At 27.9% G+C, this 18,698-nt stretch overlaps 4 protein-coding genes across 14 annotated transcripts; 2 read left to right on the forward strand and 2 right to left on the reverse strand.

Moving 5' to 3' along the window:
* The first annotated feature begins 1,167 nt into the window (after nt 1-1,167).
* LOC139998351 (ankyrin repeat domain-containing protein 13D) lies at nt 1,168-6,520 on the forward strand. Of its 4 annotated transcripts, none has more exons than XM_072022756.1 (14): nt 1,168-1,468; nt 2,222-2,357; nt 2,430-2,554; nt 2,888-2,933; nt 3,007-3,150; nt 3,295-3,366; nt 3,778-3,958; nt 4,043-4,268; nt 4,344-4,472; nt 4,549-4,699; nt 4,782-4,943; nt 5,037-5,134; nt 5,216-5,304; nt 5,718-6,520. In XM_072022756.1, the coding sequence occupies exons 1-14, from the start codon at nt 1,370-1,372 to the stop codon at nt 5,953-5,955; spliced, it is 1,896 nt and encodes a 631-aa protein (XP_071878857.1). In that variant the 5' UTR covers nt 1,168-1,369; the 3' UTR covers nt 5,956-6,520. The 4 variants fall into 4 exon arrangements, with proteins under 4 accessions (XP_071878857.1, XP_071878856.1, XP_071878860.1 ...); XM_072022755.1 differs by having other exon boundaries at nt 1,169-1,468; nt 5,034-5,134; XM_072022759.1 differs by lacking the exon at nt 3,295-3,366 and having other exon boundaries at nt 1,170-1,468.
* Nucleotides 5,562-8,876, reverse strand: Mip40 (Myb-interacting protein 40). 2 transcript variants are annotated; one of them, XM_072022766.1, is made up of 8 exons: nt 8,735-8,876; nt 8,559-8,637; nt 8,317-8,455; nt 8,034-8,249; nt 7,608-7,791; nt 7,354-7,502; nt 7,174-7,231; nt 5,562-6,060 (listed from the first exon to the last, which is right to left on the reverse strand). In XM_072022766.1, the coding sequence occupies exons 2-7, from the start codon at nt 8,635-8,637 to the stop codon at nt 7,210-7,212; spliced, it is 789 nt and encodes a 262-aa protein (XP_071878867.1). In that variant the 5' UTR covers nt 8,735-8,876; the 3' UTR covers nt 5,562-6,060; nt 7,174-7,209. The 2 variants fall into 2 exon arrangements, with proteins under 2 accessions (XP_071878867.1, XP_071878866.1); XM_072022765.1 differs by lacking the exon at nt 5,562-6,060 and having other exon boundaries at nt 6,934-7,231.
* LOC139998352 (multiple inositol polyphosphate phosphatase 1) lies at nt 8,774-11,596 on the forward strand. Of its 5 annotated transcripts, none has more exons than XM_072022760.1 (9): nt 8,774-8,899; nt 9,628-9,818; nt 9,921-10,231; nt 10,304-10,429; nt 10,499-10,643; nt 10,732-10,832; nt 10,898-11,007; nt 11,085-11,279; nt 11,354-11,596. In XM_072022760.1, the coding sequence occupies exons 2-9, from the start codon at nt 9,650-9,652 to the stop codon at nt 11,520-11,522; spliced, it is 1,326 nt and encodes a 441-aa protein (XP_071878861.1). In that variant the 5' UTR covers nt 8,774-8,899; nt 9,628-9,649; the 3' UTR covers nt 11,523-11,596. The 5 variants fall into 5 exon arrangements, with proteins under 5 accessions (XP_071878861.1, XP_071878862.1, XP_071878863.1 ...); XM_072022761.1 differs by lacking the exon at nt 8,774-8,899 and adding an exon at nt 8,906-9,026; XM_072022762.1 differs by lacking the exon at nt 8,774-8,899 and adding an exon at nt 9,318-9,513.
* A 2,210-nt stretch (nt 11,597-13,806) lies between these two features.
* On the reverse strand, nt 13,807-17,601 carry LOC139985740 (venom acid phosphatase Acph-1). Of its 3 annotated transcripts, none has more exons than XM_072000404.1 (8): nt 17,451-17,601; nt 16,999-17,265; nt 16,158-16,350; nt 15,763-15,938; nt 15,428-15,674; nt 14,682-14,808; nt 14,372-14,574; nt 13,807-14,139 (listed from the first exon to the last, which is right to left on the reverse strand). In XM_072000404.1, the coding sequence occupies exons 3-8, from the start codon at nt 16,344-16,346 to the stop codon at nt 13,999-14,001; spliced, it is 1,083 nt and encodes a 360-aa protein (XP_071856505.1). In that variant the 5' UTR covers nt 16,347-16,350; nt 16,999-17,265; nt 17,451-17,601; the 3' UTR covers nt 13,807-13,998. The 3 variants fall into 3 exon arrangements, with proteins under 3 accessions (XP_071856505.1, XP_071856503.1, XP_071856504.1); XM_072000402.1 differs by having other exon boundaries at nt 16,158-16,356; XM_072000403.1 differs by having other exon boundaries at nt 16,158-16,356; nt 16,999-17,212; nt 17,451-17,552.
* Between the last annotated feature and the right edge of the window lie 1,097 nt (nt 17,602-18,698).

The following is an 18,698-nucleotide window of genomic DNA, read 5'->3' on the forward strand; positions in this document are numbered from 1 at the left end:
ATTTTTTATTTTTACAAGAGGACAGTTTTAATATTCAATATGTCGTCGATCCCATGTAACTAAAATTATCTTTTTATTTGACTTTGAAATTCTTTATAATTTTAAAAATATTGCTTGTTGTGATATTAAAACATTAGTATTTCTAACAATTATCTTTCGTTCTTTTTAATAAAATTTCGTCAACTTATAAACTATTTTTAGAAGACCCATTTCTATCTTTGGATTCCACTTGCAATGTCATGTTAAAATACTTTTTATACCAAACGTACTATAACTAAAATACATTTTAAAAATGCGTAATAAACCTAAGAAGTTTTGTATAAAATCACGATTATTGCTATATATTTGCAATATGTAAGTATCAATACATAATTATAAAATGTTATAAATAACTATAACTACTAATCAACTATCAATATTTTTTAAATATATTTAAGAATAATGAAATACCAAGAGTACAAATTTAATTTCTAAATTTTAAATAAGCAGGGAAATAAGTTTGGCTCTACGGAGATATAAATATTTTATTTCCTATAAAAGACGAAAGTTGCAAATTATATAATATTTCTTCTCTATAGTCTTTATTTATTATTTATTGTACATATAAATGTTCTCTATGACATCGTGTGAACTTGATTATGTATCTAGCGATATCGATACGTAAGGCAGGCGTGAATTTGAAATCATCTATTAGGTTGTCCGAAAAGTGTCTTTCTTTTACAGACACGTCTTTTACAACAACGCATCTTTATACAAACATGAAACCTAATCTGTCGAACATTGTAATCTTTATTTTGATAACACAAAATGAATCATACATAATTCGATAAAATAATATAAAACGAAAAATGTTGTGCATCCATTATTTCCTTATAAAACGAAAGAAACTTTTCGGGCGACCTAATATATATGCGTGCAATGGAGTTGTATCTTAGAATCATTCTGTTTTTTTTTTTTTTTTTTTTATTTATTACGATATGTGTAATATGTGTACAAAAACAGAACGATATATGTTTCAATGAATAAAAGATACATCGAATTCATTTGAAGCATAGGCGAAGAAGAATTAAGGCTGTAATAGCGTAGAGTTGAAGTGCATTGGTTTGGGAACGTTAAAAGTCCGATAGCGCCATATATGTATAAGCGCCACTTGCAACATTTCTTTCGTTGACTTTGGTGCATTCAATATGATATTCAAGGTTTCTTATCTAGCTATTTTGTTCGGTCAATGAATGATCAAAATTTAGTCGTTGCTTATTCGTTTCGGTGTCATGTATTTGTTAGACGAAATTTTATGTTGTTCATTCAAGTCGTGGAACTTATAATAATTGTTGGTGTTGTATGTTACCGTTAACAAAACTTCAGAGAAATGGTGAATATAGACACGATACAAAAAAATTATCCGCTGCATTGGCTCGTGTGGAATAATAATTATGTAGAACTCGAAGAAGAATTATCTACAAAGCTGGTTGGTAAAATGATAAAAAATAGAAAGAAAAAAGGGAACTGTCATTTGATCATTAATCGTGTTTAATCGTACCTGTGATTGAACAGATACTGACAATAATGACACGCGAAGCAACTATATTCATCAATTGTTTTCTTCTTTCTATAAAACATCTATAAAATGTATACATGACAGATGACAGTTTTTATTTCATGTTAGATTTTAGGGTACATGTTTCGTAATTGTCAAAAAGTAAAAAAAATATATAAATATGATATTAATATTAAAAATTTGATATAAAAAAATTGTTTTTTGCACATATGTGTGTTATTTAGAGTATAAAATACAATATATACATGCATATAAATTTTATTTCTCTGCTAATTATATTTTATTGCGTCGGATGATTAATTTTGAAATTATTGAAATTGATTACATATTATGATATTGATTTAAGATCATTTGATACACTGACAGAGAGGCTGCTGTGAGTGAAACCTTGTATGAGTTAGAAACCCTAAATGTTCAATGACTTGTAACTTCTGATGCTATGTGTTCAATATACCAATGATTTGATAAACCTTAATAAAACTGTATGTAATATAACTGTAACTACTGCGCTAGTTATTAATGTTGATAGCACTTAATGTCGTTTAATATTTATCCATATGTATGTATTTCTTAAGATTCAGATCATATATTTAAAATAGCTTAATAATATACTTATGAAATGTCTTATATACTGATAAAGTAATAATATGATATTTTTTATAGCATGATATTGAAAAGCTTGATAACAGAGGAAGAACACCATTGATGTTAGCTGTGACTTTAAGTCATATGGAGTCTGTCGGAGTATTGTTGCAACATGAAGCTAATGTTAATACAGAGAACACTCAAGGATGGAATGGTAATAAACATATAATTGTATCTATTAAATTACCAAAATTAATCAGTAATTTTAATCTTATTATTTTTGCAGTGGTTCAGGAGGCAGTTGGTACAGGAAATCCTGAGCTAATACAAATGGTGCTAGCACATAGAGATTATCAAAGATATTGTAATCGGGTTGCTGGTATTCCAGAATTACTTCATAAACTTAAACAAGTAAGCTTATTAAGTCATGTATTTATTAGCCATGCAGAATGCTTGAAAAGTTTGTGGGCATTTGAAGATCTTATTCAGCATTTGTAGTAAAAATTTATTAATTATTTCCATGAGACGAATTCTTATGAAAAAGAAAGAATATTTTCTCTCATATGTGCATAAATAATAAATTTTGTCATATTCAGAAACAGTCACAAACCTTCACAAACACATATACATGGATATTATGTGCTTTCCATCAACCATTCAAGAAGCTTATAAGTGTTTGTCAATCATTCTCATGGCTAATGGAAATCTTGATTTGGTTAAACTGAAATTGAATAATATTTTTAGGCTCCTGACTTTTATGTAGAAATGAAATGGGAGTTTACTAGTTGGGGTAATTATAAATTACATAATTTTCTTATTGTTTTCAATTAGAAACATTAAACTAATAATTTATTTATTATTAGTTCCCCTTGCCTCTAGAATATGTCCTAGTGACACATACAAGGTATACAAACAGGGCAGCAATGTAAGAATCGATACGACTTTATTAGGGTTTGATCATACAAAGTGGCAACGTGGAAATCGTAGTTACATCTTCAAAGGACAAAGTGAGTATTTGAATGTAGTTCTTTGCATGAACACATTAATATTCCTTAAGTTTATTTGAATCGTCAGGTTCTTTTTGTATGTTTTCTTTTATATTAATAGTAGAGTTTTTTATTTGTTCTATAATTGTATATATTAAATGCAAGCTGCATCACATGTACCTGTGGCAATTAGATGTGAACGGAGTTATGTGTTCAGTATGGTGGGACGAGAGTCAGGTGACAGAATTACTTTTAAAATTAATGTGGTGTGCAGAATGATAGAGAATATTGTAAAACACTTCTATGAAGTAGAAAAGTTTTCTTATCTACATATTTATTTATTTCTGTTTCTATTTATTACCATTTTCTTGCAATTTTATTACTTTTGAAAAGTTGATATAATAAGTTAAAATTCTAGATGGTAAGTGCAATCTAGACATTGTAACAAAAGTAATTACTACTAATATATTCTATATCTTTCTAAGTAGTTAAATATACTTAAATAAAAAAGAAATATTTGAAATGAATTAGTGTTGACGTAATTAGTTGTAGAAAATTACAAACTTAAATAGAACAATGTGAGAATTTTATTTCGATAAATCTTGCTTAAAATATGTCTTTTCAGTAAAAAAGAATTTATTTATGCAGATGATGGAGCAACAATGATGGAGGTAGATCACAAAACAAGAAAAGTATATGTTGAACATATTAAACTCGTAGATATTGACGATATGCAATTAATGGAACCCTCTGAAGAAGGTGTTTTAACCCGGCTTACGAATCCAATTGTTACTACTTACATAGATACGGATAAAATTAGCTTTGAACGGTAATTATTTTCCTTTATTATTGCTATTTTATTAGTGTTACTACATTCACGTGTTTTCATTAACAATTATTTATGTTCAACTAGCAATAAAGCTGGTTTATGGGGATGGCGCTCTGATAAAAGTGAAATAGTTAATGGACATGAGTGTAAAGTGTTTAGTGCATGTAATGTAGAATTAATAACGAAAACTCGATTAGAACATTTATCTGATCCTGATAAGGCACGAGCTCGTGCTCCTCGTACACCTCTTCAGTCGTTTCTTGGCATGGCGGAACAACAGCAGGAAAACAGTAATAGCGCAACTACTAGTGTAATTTTCTTTTTTTAAACATCTTTGTATATACATTATGTGATTATAATAAAACTAATTTATTATTCGTTTTAGGAAGAATATAACAATGTCGGAAATCCTTCTAATATAACAGCTGAGGAATATTTTGACCCAGATATTGATTTAAATGGAAGAGATATAGGTAGACCAAAAGAAGTTAATACAAAAATTCAGAAATTTAAGGTATTACAATAAAACATTATACATACTAGGCTAATATCTGTATATATACTAAATATGATTAAATATGAAATTGTAGGCAACTTTATGGCTTAGTGAACAGTATCCACTAAGTCTTCAAGAACAAATTATGCCAATCGTCGATCTAATGGCAATATCTAGTTCACACTTTGCAAAATTAAGGGATTTTATCCAAATGCAATTACCAGCTGGATTTCCTGTTAAAATCGGTAAGCTTCAAATTTATTTATTTTTTTTTTTAAGTTAATTGGTATTATTTGATAAATGATGAAATTATTCTCCTTTTTGTAGAAATTCCTTTGTTTCATATATTAAATGCAAGGATAACGTTTGGAAATATTTTTGGCATGGATCAAGAAGTGCCTCATGTAGGACATTTAGAAGAAACTAACAGAATGACTTGTTTAGTTGATGATATTTGTTTTGAAGCACCAGTGGGATATGTAAAATTAGGTAAATTTAATATTTATGTAAATTAGATATTAAAGGAAGATATCGAATATGCATTTTATCTACGATTATATTATGTAATTATCTACTTAGCAGGTGCTGAAGTTCGGACGCAATTTATGGAAGAAGAAGACGATCTTTTACAATTTGCTATACAACAAAGTTTGTTGGAAGTTGGTAGTGAACGCGATGAGGTACAGATGTCTAAAGCTTTTTATATCTCCAAAAAGATTTATATTGTAATAAATTCTAATAATGTAACTCAATTTATTAAGGTTGATATATGGGAAGCCTTACGAGCGCAGAAACCATCACGGCCCACAACGCCCAATATGACAACTGAAGAAGAAAGGCAATTACAAAGGTATGAAAATACGTCATCTATAGGAATGCATATGCCATTTCAGATATTTTGCTTTTATTGTAAAAGTTCTAAACATTTTATTTTGCATGTGTTTTTATGCAACAATTCAAATTCAGAAAGGTGGGTGATGGATTGCTATCAGTATTAGATGTATAATAAATATTTAAATTGACAATAAAAAAATTAACAAAAAATATATATACAAATATTTTTGCAGAAAATACAACGATTGCAGCAAATGTTAGAGAAAAATACAATTAATCTTGGTGTTTTATCTTTTGTACATGTTAACAATATTATAATAAATTTTGTTTAATACAATAATATCATTAATATTAGATATAATAATATAATATTCTTAGGAAATTTGTTTAATAAGTAATTGTAAATCTTGAACTTCATTTTTAATGCAGAGCGATTCAGGCAAGTCTGGCACTGTGTCAAGACAGTACTGCTGGGTGTGCGAGCGGTCGGAATAACTTGGATAAAACAAGTGACATAGAAAATGCTGACTCGCTCGAAGACACAGCGGAACAATTAAGACTGGCATTAAGACTTTCGGAACTACAACAATTGGAAGAAGAACAACGTCGATTGTTAGAAGAAGAAACGTTTCGACAAGTGCTTGAGTTATCTCTTACAGACAAGTGAACGTGCAATACTTATTAAAAAATTTGATCAAATTATACTTCCACAACTATGTGAAATCTTCCAGCTGCGCAAGCATCATGTGGCTGTCACGCGCGAAATCATTTCCTATAGTTCACAAAACACATTAAATAAGTAATCCAGTTGTTTACAACAGACATTTGTTATTATAATATATATATAGTTACAGTATACATAACTATATATACATATACACATATATATATAGTATGTATATATATAGTTATGAATACAAGTCAAACGGTGGAGATAATATAACATTAACTATGAAAGTAAATGATTTAAATTATGTTATTTATTTCTTAGCTACATTTTATATGAGTGAAAAGATTGAGTAGTACGGAGGAACATGGTATATACGAGTGTATATATATACTCAGAAGTCTTGAAAATTACAATTGCTCTAACAGAAAGATCGGAATATTCTCGGATATCCAATTAACATTTATTCAAATAACATCAAATAAACAGGGATAAAATCTCGTTGAAAGTACGTACTGTAAGTTACGACTGTCAATATTTCGAATAAAAAGCTTGTAATTCTCAAGCCTTCAACGGTTATTCGTTTTGTCCTTTCTCCTAGTCTCTATAGACTCGAAACTTCAAAAACTTTTAGCATCAAAATCTAGGGATATATGTATCGGATTAATATTTTAATTAATATTCTATATAATAATCTACTAAAAAACTGCCTCTTAATGTTCGGGCAATTCCAAGTTCCTTTTTATACCCGTGATAATACAATTGTAAGTAGCGTTTCGATTAATTGAGAATAGTACCATTGTAATGAAAGTATATTATTTATTCTTTATAGTTTATTCATTGTAGACGAGTAATTTCGTTGAAAAGTTTAGTACAAATCAAATGTATGAAATAAAAAACAAAAACAGAATTATTATTTAACTTATTGTCAGTATACCAACAGTTTATCGAGGAACAAACAAATTGTACTACATATCATTATTCTGTAAAAATTTTTATTCCAAAAATGAATTATTGCTTGTCATAACATTTCTTTCATAGATGAATTCATTTTTCTTAACAAAATATAGTTACAGTATATTAATTATATTGTAATAAAAAGGTATATTTTTACAAACAGTATATAGCAGGTATAATTATGTGTATAAAATAAAATGTGTAGTAAAAGTACGAAAAAAGATATTTATATGACACTAAAACTGAAATTATATTTATTACCACTGGGTAATAGTAATCAATCTACCAGATAATGGGTTACTCAAATTCTGATTGTGCCCTGAAATAGAAATAATGTTTTTATAATAAAATTAACTTTCACAGTATAAAATATAATTTGAACGATATTATTATATAATTCCATTTGTTTGCCCATGTAATTCCAAATTTTTTAATATGTACCTCTTAAATATAGTATTCAATATATTTGCACCATGCGTAAAACGCAGTTCATTCTTATGTGCTTGTTGATGCCATTTTTTGCGCACAGCGTTCCAATGTACTCTATGTTCTCTCAACAACATTTCTCGTGATTTTAGGGTTTGTCCATCCTATAATGTATCATGTATAACAAGTATTTATATTATGCTGTAAGTAATGATTACGATATCGTATTAGATCGATAAACATAAGATTCATCAAAGTAGATATCTCACATAATCTAAAATCAATTCTTCTTTTTCTCTAGGTATTGGTGAAGGTATACGATTTCTAGGTATAGCTTCTTCACAAGGTAGTGGAGGTGGCAAGTAATAAACATCACGAACTTCTCCATTACTATCCAATATATTATTACTTATATTCACTTCATTCACTATTTCTGGACTTGGACTGCGTACTCTGAATATAAAAACAATATAAAAATCATCTTTCTTTAATATTATTTTTTAGAGTTCAAAATATATGTAATAAACTAATTAAATGGTTGCTTCTATGATATTTTATGAGTAATGTTAATTATAATATGTTAAAGTTAATATCTATGAAATAATCAAATATTATAAAATTATTATGTATGGAAATCAAAATAGATGAATAATAATTGGAAATTATAGCTTTACAACTGTCTTTTATTTACTCACTTTGGTACAAGATTAGGATTTCTTGGTTGATTTGCCATCCATGCTCTACATATGGGATAAAGTGGTGTATCTTCTTGAAATTGAGCTAAATCAACACTTCTATCAAATAATTTCATTACATAAGTATGATGAAATGCAGTATCCATTTGTACTTGTCTACGGCGTCTAACTTTACGTGGTTGTTGAAAACCCATTGATTTTGATCTGTACATATCACTGTAAATAAAAATATATTATTGAATTATAAGAAAAAGAAACAGTTATGCATATTAAAAGAAATTACATTTTTTTCATTGAATGTTTATAATCTTGGGCTGAACTTTCTTCACTTGAATCTGCTGATGATCCTGTATCACTATGCTGTAGTAATTCTCTCAGAGCACCTTTTAAACGATCTCTTGCAACAAGTACATCATTATCTCCTAAAGCAAAATAGATTTTAATATCAATTATTTCACACAGTGAATTATAATATTCTACTAATTATTACTACAAAAATTAGGTATAAATAATATTCCCTATTACCTAATTCATCTTTTATTTCTATCTTCACACGACCAGGTACTGGTACAGGTGGTGGTTGAATATTTCTCTTTTTCCCCATCTAAATAACAAAATGATTAGCATTCATTATGTCATATAAACATTTACAATAGTCTTATCAATTCCTAAAACACCATAATAATATATTACAAACATACCTTCCACAAAGAAGTTTAATTCATTTGAGTATTGAATTATACAAATTACAATTTTCCTTTAGAGATAAAATTGTATGTAACTAATATTGCGAAAGAGAGATATGATGAATCAATATTAAGTATTTATTAATAAATGTTGTAATATTGGGTATTCGAAAATATAAGGTTAGGATATAAACCCTAACATGATTCTATAATATTTCGACATAAACGAAAATGAAATAATTTTCAATTATACTTCTGTTTTATTTTTTATCTTTTCAAATAAAAACTACGTTATATTAGTTGGATAGTAAGTAATTATTGTAGAAACACAAATCAAATATATAAGAATCTCCGTATGTAATCTCCAGTAGTTCTGAAAGTTACGGGTTTGTTCGCTATAATTATATAGTTTATATTTATAGTTATATTATATTATATAGTTATATGGTTATATTATATTATATAGTTATATAGTTTATTACTGAATTATTCAATTTTTAATATTTATATATATATTTATATATATATTTATATTTATATATATTATATATATTTATATATATATTTATATATATTTATATAATATTTTTGGAATTCGATCATGATGAATGTTATATTTTTTATTTTTACATGAATTATTAATTTAGTTGGTTATATACGTTTTTGTAACAAGACCTAAATTTTTCAAAATTGTAGCTTAGCTAGTTTTATTGAATTACATTTTATTAAGTGATACAAATTTTGTAATTTTAATTGAATGTACTGATTTAAAAGTTATTGAAGTACATATGTGTGTATGTGCATATTAGAAAATTGTACAATATAAAGGTTAAATCATTTTTGATAGTTTCATACCAAACAATGTTTCAGTAATGTCTTAAATTAAATACTAATTTTGTATGTTGCAGGTAGTCAGAAACTAATAAAGAGATGCGACTATTAAATGCTCAAGTATTTTTAATTATTAATGCAATAAGTGTAGCATTTATCTTTGCACACAATTGCCTTTTGGACAATAGAGACTATAAATGTAGAATAGGAACTAAAACACCATATAGATTTATATCAAACCATGATGATTCTCCTCTTGAATACCCAGGTTTCAACCCAGTATTTAATTCAATACAATAATTCAATATATAAAAGAATAAAGTATTTATCTTACTATTCAATACCAAAAACGAATTTTTATTAATCACAGGTTGTATTTCAAGAAAAATATGGTTAATTTTAAGACATGGTACAAGATATCCTGGTAAAAAGTATATACCATCCATGATTGAAAAACTGCCAAAGTTACAAAAGATTATCCTGGATAACTATAAAGAGAATGAATCAGAATTTACAGATGAAGATATAGACTTATTTAAAGAGTGGAAAATTACTTTTAACGAAGATGATATTATGAAATTAGCAGAAGAAGGAGAAGATGAAATGATCGATATTGGAGAAAGATATCAATCCAGATTTCCCACTCTTATGCCAGAGATTTATGATAATCAAACTTATAGAGTAAAAAAATACAATGTATAATATTAATACATATTCTTGTTACATTTATTAAATAAAAATATGAATTTTTAGTTTAAGTACACTGCCACTCAACGCACAGAGGAAAGTGCTAAGAACTTTGCTACTGGTTTATTTGGAAGACACAGTAGTTATCGAGTTCAGTATCCAGAAGCAGAACACAAGGATCCTGTGTTAAGAGTAATTTTCAACTATATAATTCAATAATAATATCTTCTGTTATTTGATCATTTTGTTTTAAGTTTCTAGTTTTATAAACGTTGTCAACGTTGGCGTTCTGAAGTGGACAAAAATCCAGATTCGCAAATAGAAAAAGAAAAATTCTTGAAGAGCAATGTTTATAAGAAAATGTTAGAAGACGTTTCTAGACGTATTGGTTATCAGGTTGATCACGGTATGCAGTATACATGGAATACATGGAAACTAATTATGAAACACGAAACTAAGAAAAAAAATGTATCAAAATAAAATTTACGTTTTAGAAATTGTACATTTGATGTACGTGATGTGTGGATTTGAAACTGCATGGCACAAAAACGCCGAGTCACCATGGTGTAGAATATTTTCGCTAGACGAGTTCAAAGTAAAATTTTAAAGTCTAATTATTTGTTAAATTATTATTTGGTAAATTAATTGATATTTTTCTAGGTACTCGAATTTGCAGATGATTTGGAATATTATTGGAACGATGGATATGGTTACAAATTGTCTTACGAGCAAGCTTGCCCAGCTTTGAGAGATGTTTTTAACTTTTTTATGTAAGAATACATCATTTTCTTAGAAAATTTACTTACATCGAATATTATGTTATTAAAATCTTGTTCTTAATTTATAGGGCAGATGAAGGACTGGTAGTATCGGTGTATTTTAGTCATTCAGGAACCATTTTGAAACTATTAGCTCTATTAGGAATCGCTAAGGAAGATCAACATTTAACGCATGATTTATTTTCGTTATATGCGGAGAACAGAGCTTGGAGAACTGGGGTTATCGATACTTTCGCATCTAATATCGCATTCGTTTTATACAAGTATATTTATTTATATATTTTATATGTAATCTAACTATAATAATCTAATATAATAATGGTTTTTTTTATTTTAGTTGTTCTGGAGGTCCCAGTATTCTCTTCATGCATCAGGAAAGGCCATTACATCTACCAGGTTGTCCTATGAATGTGCCATGTCCACTGTCTACAATGAAAGCACTTTACCCTGACCAAGAAGAGGAGTGTCAGTTCGAAACATTGTGTTCAATAGAGGAATCATCATAAGAATGATGCAAGAACATGACAGACTTTATAAATTGTATCATGTATATATATATATATATATATATATATATATATATATATATATATATATATATATATTTGCAGTTTATTATATTTAAAAAAAAAAATGAAATGAATCGAACGTTCCATTTTAATATGACATGATATATGACATATATATGTACCGACCTGAAATATCTGAATATACCTGAAATATTCAATTCGATTGTCGAAAGGGATAAAAATGGGCTTGACATCTTACACGACATCGCGCCATTGGCTATGAAATTACAAATTGCAAACGAAAATTATTTTGAGGAATAAAACCATTTAGTTATAAAACAACATCACTTAATCAGCAAAATTTAGAATGCACCGCAGAGAGCATAGTACTTAGTTTGATATGATATATCAAAGACTAATTGTTTGATATAAAAACAATGTAAAAATTATCTTTTGGAAAACTATGTTAATTACGAGATCCCTTCATGAGCAACTCAATATTACAAATAAATCTGGGCATTTAAGCTGTTAAGAAGAATATCGAATATTGACTCTACTTGCTTGCGTAAGGGTAGATATTTCTTAAGTTGCGGAACATTTACCTTTGTACAGCGATATTTTACAAGGGAATTTTATATTATTAGTTTTACTAGTAGCACTTCGTGTCAAAGATACTTATTTAACTTAGAACGTCAGAAAGAAAATGAAGTTACTAACACTTTACTCATAATTTTGTGTTATTACAAAGATCCGCATTCGTTCAATTTTGGAGCCATTAAATCAAATTCGCGAAGTCCGCATATAGACATCCTTGCGCAGGCGCATAAGAAGAAGACGGCCGATCAGCAGGACCGAGTTAAAATTTTTAAGGCCAGAGATAATTGACCCAGAAGTGGTCTCTTTTATAAAAAAATGGAGGAGGGTGTTAAAGTGAAATAAATTTACGTAAATATGAAAAAAAGTTTATTTTTTAATAAATTAGATTAACAACTTTTTAAAACACAGTTTTTTTAAATATTTTCTCAAGATAAGTCACTCGTTAAATACAACGCATTTTTCTTAAATAATGAGGCCTGTGGAATAAATCTTATACATTCGCTCAAGTCTGTTTTAGTTTGTAATACAAGATTATGTTAAAATATTGCTCTAATTTATTTACTATTTTAATTATTTATATTATTTTATTTAATAAATAGAAAGCATCATATCCACTATACTTAATTATAGCAATATATAGTAAACTGACGAAGATAGCAAACTTTAAAAACTCCTTATGATTATCTATTCTAATACTGTTATAGTTCGTTGACCGAAATAAACTTCCCGGCATATAATATTTTAATTTGTGAGCGAGTTTAAAACAAATGAAAAGCCGTTCTCAGCTAAGCGGGAGTCAGTTGGGCAAAGTTTTGGTGCGGAATATCATTTTTATTGTGAAAAATCGTGGCTTCAAGATATATCCTTCGAAGTGCGTGATTTCAGCTATGTAGTATTTGTGTTACTGTTTTATTATCTTCTATCGATTATAATTAGGTTCATTTAACTAATACGTTCTTATTTAGTACTTTGTTATATATTGTTGTGACAAAGTGCTATAGTTTTTCGTACTTCCTGTGTTCTTTTGTTGTCGATCGATTATTTTAGTGTTAGTGTTACCAACAACTTACATTAAAAGTTTTTGAAACAGAATTTAAGTTTGATTATTGCTTCATTTAGACACAACTGGTTCAGTTTTATATATTAAATTTAGATCTTTGGTTATGTTTTGTGCATATTATTTCGGGTGACAATTATCATGGTGAATTATAAATTGTCATTTGATGCATAGCGATTATTAACGTTTGAGTTATTCTAACAAAACTGGATGTAAGTATACGTTTATATTGGGTTTTTTATTGATTTTATTGACTTGTGTGATAGGTTATTGTTAATATGTAACATGTTGCGTATTCGCAACTTCAAAACATTTGAAGTAAACCATGGACATAGGAATTAATTATAAACAGAAGATAAGTGGCCGATGGTCGGTAACCAATACTAACGCATACGCTGTTACAGACACATAAGTACAATTATAGACAGAATTCACTGTTATTGGCAGTTTTTCGCGAATATTTCGGAACTAAGCGAGTATAGCTTTTATATGTATAAGAAGAGGTTGATCAAAATATTGTTTTACAATATATCCAAAAATCATCGAAACCGAAGTTTAGACAATCTTTCTACAGTTTCACCTTGTTTGTAATCGAAGGAGATACATTTGAGCAACAAGATTTGTAGGTAATCTAAGTTTCTGATTTTAATAAGCAGTTGTAGTACATATGACATGTTTTTAATAAACATTGTTTTAATATTATTTAACATTTATTATTGAATTTATATGAGTAAATAACAGAATATTATAGAAATCATTTTATCAATCCATTTAGCATTGGTTTATTACTATTCATATTTATATTAATACTTTACATTTTTATTCCTGTCCACATATTTCTTCCAGATTTTTCGGTATTATAGGCATTACAAATTCTTTGAACTTATCTAATGGACACATTTTGTCACCACAGTTAGGGAATTTGAGTAATTGAATATTTTCCTTGTTTCTATAAAGCATCTATAAAGTGAATAAAGACTATAATCGTATATGTAGTAAAATTATAAACAATATTAGTAATCGCGAAAGTCTCAAAAATTAAATGTTGAAATTTTCCGTAATATATATTTTTATATCAAATTGTATCTTTACCTCCCGATTTCAAAATTAATGTTCTGTAGAGACATATTTTATAGAAAGATGATTTTTTTAACAACAATTTGCATATATACATGCGTAATCATATTGTTACCTGAATATAATATTCGTTATCCTCTTCATGTAATTCAAATATCAGAGTACTACCATAGTAAGGAATTTCGTTATCAAAATTGTCTAGTGCTGCAAGTATATAAGCAATATTTAGATCATGTGCCGCATACATAAATGCTTTTCGTGTATCATTCTTATTTAAATGGTCATCAACATGATTCAGCCATTCGCGAATCCACATTCCTGTCAAGTAGAATTTATTTTAATTGTATAAGACAATAAAATAATTTTTATTCTGACGCGAACATAAGAAGAATAAAAAATTAAACGTTATAACATTTAATATTTACCAGCTAATAACTGCTTCATTTGTGGAGTACGAGTTCGAATGTAAATATCGTTTACAGCTAACTCATCTAGCTTTCCATTAGGAAAAACAGATTTTGTCCATTCGGGTAATTTTAAACCAATATCTTTCTAAATGAGTATTTTAAGTATTCAAAAATATATCTATTACTTTTGACAATCTAACTCACTTTATTTGTATAATTATTTATTAATCTTTAGATTAAATTAAAATGTTTAGCATATTAATATTATAAAAATAAATATGCTGCCGAAAATAAAAATAAATGGGCAAGTAGTAGAAATGGGTACTAATAAAGTTTCATTAAGTATGAATTGCTTACATAAAAATGTAAATATGTATTAATTTCTATTATTTTTTAGATACTCTATACATGTATGCTATAAGAATAAGTAAACTGTAGATTTTTATGCATTTGCAAAATGCATAGGATACACATAATCTGTAAAGGCATATCAGATATTCAAAGTACAACATCTGTTATAATATTTAGTGGTAAAATATAAAAATTTACTGAGATACTATTTTTCTTTAGTATTATTCATAAAAATAGCAATAAATAGCGCAGTCCAATAATAAATAAAATTTCTGTTGTATAATATTAGTACTAATTCGAGTAAACCTTACTGATAACTATTTTCACTACCTGTTCACTCATTTTCACCTTCGATTGTATATTTATTTTAAATATCTAGCTCGTAATATTTGCTATGAAAAGATATTATTTACCTGTGTGTACAAAAATTGACGTAAGTTGAAAGTTCTAGATTGTGTGATATTACCGCCTGTATGTTCAGATAAATACCTATAAACATCTTTATTCTGTTTTTGAAATTGCACTACAGTCTCATCTGTTTTCTCCACGTTATTTCTCCATATATAGAAATTTGTTAAAAATTGCCCATTATACAGGCAATCGTTCGAATTCAGCGGTGTCCATACAGGTATCGGTTGCCAATTTAAATTAGAATTCCACCTATAAAGCTTATTTTTTTTAGATCAAATTACCGCATAATTGTATTAAATTAAATTGTTTATCAAGCAGCTGAAATTTTATTTAGGACCTTTGTTCTTCACACGGAGGGTATAATCCAGCTGCTACTAGTTGTCCACTCATTACGACTCTCTCTACCTCATCGGCGCGGAACCAAATATCTTTTGAAGTGTAAATTTGCCCTAAAAATTGGTCGTATCTTTCACGAAAATATTGGCCAAGTTTGTACATAGACAGTTTACCAACCTAATATATAAATTAATATTTTTGTATCATTGAAATCATTTATTATTAAAATGAATTGTTTTATTATTAACATTAATTATCATTTTGTACCATCAAGCACCATTGAAATTTAATTTATCTTCTATTGTACAAAATTTGAAGGAATTGGAATTTTAATACGTGCAAATTCATAAATATTCCACAGTTTTTATGATGATAGTTATACAAGAAGTAACATACGTTTGTTAAACCTCCTCGTCCTGCTGGTTCGTAAGTGTAGTTAACGTAAGGATCGTTCGGATAGTACTTGATATTCGATGGCATTCTGTTTCCATGTCTAAATATCGTTTGTATGAGCTTCAGCTCGGCCCAAGATGCTTGAAAATAAAGGGCGCAAATGATGATCCTTGAGATCCATTTAATATCCATGTTTCTGGAACTAACTGAAAAATGATGGAATACTTTGTTGAACAAATTTTTTTAATTTAAGGTAACATCATTATACATATTTGTTATCATGACGTTGCCTTAATTTATTGCATGAGTTTTACGGTGCTTTATTTCAGTGAGGCATGTTGTAGGAACTTAATTGTAGAGTTACAATATTTCAATGGAATTTAGTAGTAATAACATAGATCATTAAACTTTTTAAGCGCTATTTTCACTAGACATTTACATGCTTTGAATCCTTTTGACAAATTGATAAAACCCGATACTTTTATAGTATTCACATAACAGACCATATTGTAACCTTACCGAATCTCGCTGAGTGTAATTTTATTTTGGTGAACTCGCTCGTTCATACTACGAAATTTCATTGCTGTGTCACATGAATTATCATTGAATATAATCTATCTATAGATATAATATAATAGATATAATATAGATATAATATAATATAGATAAAATCAACATTATCGGTTAATTTTTATTCTACTGTCTTTTTCTTTTTCTTATAGCTATAGAATAAAATATTTACACGATCATAACGATTATGAATATTTTATTTACCGTATTATTTACCGCAAGATAATTTGCCAGAAAGTTCGATTAAAAAATTTAAAGAAATTAATAAATATACCTAGGGGAGTATTGTACACTGTAACACTCTATTGACTTTTAGGAAATATTTTCGCGTTAGTCTTGTCCACTTTTTTAACTTACGTTTACGTAACACTTGATTGCTTTTTAGGAAATACTTCCGCCTTATTTCTGTCTAGTTGATTTATATACTTTTTTCAATTTATGTTTTATGCATAGCACGTGTCAATAGACCAAACGGATATAATCTGGTTCTACAACATCGTTCTGATTATTTAAATTTCGATGACGTTCGAGTTATGTGGTTCTAAAACATTTAGAAAGTACGGATACGTTATAGGTCACTAGTTCTTAAAACTTTGAATTTATTATTATACAATTCTCAAAAGTTTTATCGCTCGTTTATTTTATCACCACAGAAAGACTGCGTAGGTTTTATAAATATGGAATAATTTTGTAGTTTCCGTAGACATAAACAAAATGTTAACTTACTTAATCTTGTAAAATAGTCGATAATATAATATTTGAGAAATTGTTATGAATCGATATCGCAGAAATAAGGATTGAAATTTTACAGTAGCTTATAGGTCAAACACAATACATATATGTATGTCATATTGATTAGATATTTGTAAATAATAAAAAAAAAGTATTGTTATCTGTAGACAATGTCATTTGTTTGTACCTTGCTAATGTCAAGCATTCAAATGAAGAAACTATTTGAAACATTTTGAAAAGTTATTGATAATATATTTAAGGAAGAACAAGTTTCTAAAAGAATGACAATAAAATTATTTTCCATCCTTTATCTAATGGTAGCGATAATTTCCTTCTATATGAATAATCACAGAAACAATATGAGAATGTACTATCATTCATTTATTTTAGAGAGAGATTAACTTTATTCATACTTGTGAACGAACGTTTTATTTTCGGTAATTTCATTGTGTTCCATTCTCCGTATGTAATTTTTTCTATATATTTCACAGCAAGCATAAAGAGAAATTATGCAAATACGGAGAAATCTATTATTTACTAATCGTATTAAAAGTGCAATGAGAAAAACTTGAGAATTTTCGCTTGAACTTTTTACTCACTTGTGTATTATATTGACGCGTTGAAGAAACAGGAACAGAAGTAACTAAGTTTACATACACAACAGATAATAATTTTCTGAACTCTACTTCTTATACAATACCTTTAGTGGATCACAAACTCTTACAATAATCTCAGAGTCAAAGCTTTAAAAATAAGCTAACGGATTGCAATAGTTTCAGATAAAACACGGTACGTGCGAATGTTAATGCAGACTGAAACTGGCATGAATGAAGATGAGATGAAAATTGTTTCAAATTGTTAGTAACGGGAACTGCGAGAATTCCTATGTAGAAATTCTGTCATAAATTCAGTGACGCATAGATCTTTTTCGCATGTGTCACTACTAGACAAAGAAATTAAGTTATGTAAGATTTCTTAAATCAATAACATATTTCCTAATGCTATTTGTTCTCCCGAATAGAACTACATAATAGATACTTCAACCTTTGGTTTCCTTCTTATCGAGCTGACAATATATTAAAGAAGGAACGTAGCAACGTACGAATAGGGAAAGAAAGAAAAAGAATATTGTGAGCTATAAAAGTAAAAAGGATTTTTCAATCTTATACCGATTCTTAAATTGTTCATATTTAATTTAATTCATCAACAAAATTTTCATCCGTATTTTATAATATAGCTTCT

This window comes from Bombus fervidus, chromosome 3 (genome assembly GCF_041682495.2).
Source record: "Bombus fervidus isolate BK054 chromosome 3, iyBomFerv1, whole genome shotgun sequence".
NCBI classification, from domain to species: Eukaryota; Metazoa; Arthropoda; class Insecta; order Hymenoptera; family Apidae; genus Bombus; species Bombus fervidus.

Coding starts and splice junctions, on each gene's coding strand:
- LOC139998352 (XM_072022760.1), top strand. CDS start 9,650: ATGCGACTATTAAATGCTCAAGTATTTTTAATTATTAATGCAATAAGT. Junction 10,430..10,498: donor ACAAGGATCCTGTGTTAAGA/GTAATTTTCAAC, acceptor TTAAGTTTCTAG/TTTTATAAACGTTGTCAACG. Junction 10,644..10,731: donor TGGTTATCAGGTTGATCACG/GTATGCAGTATA, acceptor TTTACGTTTTAG/AAATTGTACATTTGATGTAC.
- LOC139998351 (XM_072022755.1), top strand. CDS start 1,370: ATGGTGAATATAGACACGATACAAAAAAATTATCCGCTGCATTGGCTC. Junction 2,358..2,429: donor GAACACTCAAGGATGGAATG/GTAATAAACATA, acceptor TTATTTTTGCAG/TGGTTCAGGAGGCAGTTGGT. Junction 4,944..5,033: donor AGTGGGATATGTAAAATTAG/GTAAATTTAATA, acceptor TTATCTACTTAG/CAGGTGCTGAAGTTCGGACG.
- LOC139985740 (XM_072000404.1), bottom strand. CDS start 16,346: ATGGATATTAAATGGATCTCAAGGATCATCATTTGCGCCCTTTATTTT. Junction 14,809..15,427: donor GTCAATTTTTGTACACACAG/GTAAATAATATC, acceptor ATACTCATTTAG/AAAGATATTGGTTTAAAATT. Junction 14,140..14,371: donor ATAACGAATATTATATTCAG/GTAACAATATGA, acceptor TTCACTTTATAG/ATGCTTTATAGAAACAAGGA.
- Mip40 (XM_072022766.1), bottom strand. CDS start 8,637: ATGGGGAAAAAGAGAAATATTCAACCACCACCTGTACCAGTACCTGGT. Junction 8,250..8,316: donor AAACATTCAATGAAAAAAAT/GTAATTTCTTTT, acceptor TTTTATTTACAG/TGATATGTACAGATCAAAAT. Junction 7,792..8,033: donor AATCCTAATCTTGTACCAAA/GTGAGTAAATAA, acceptor TTTTATATTCAG/AGTACGCAGTCCAAGTCCAG.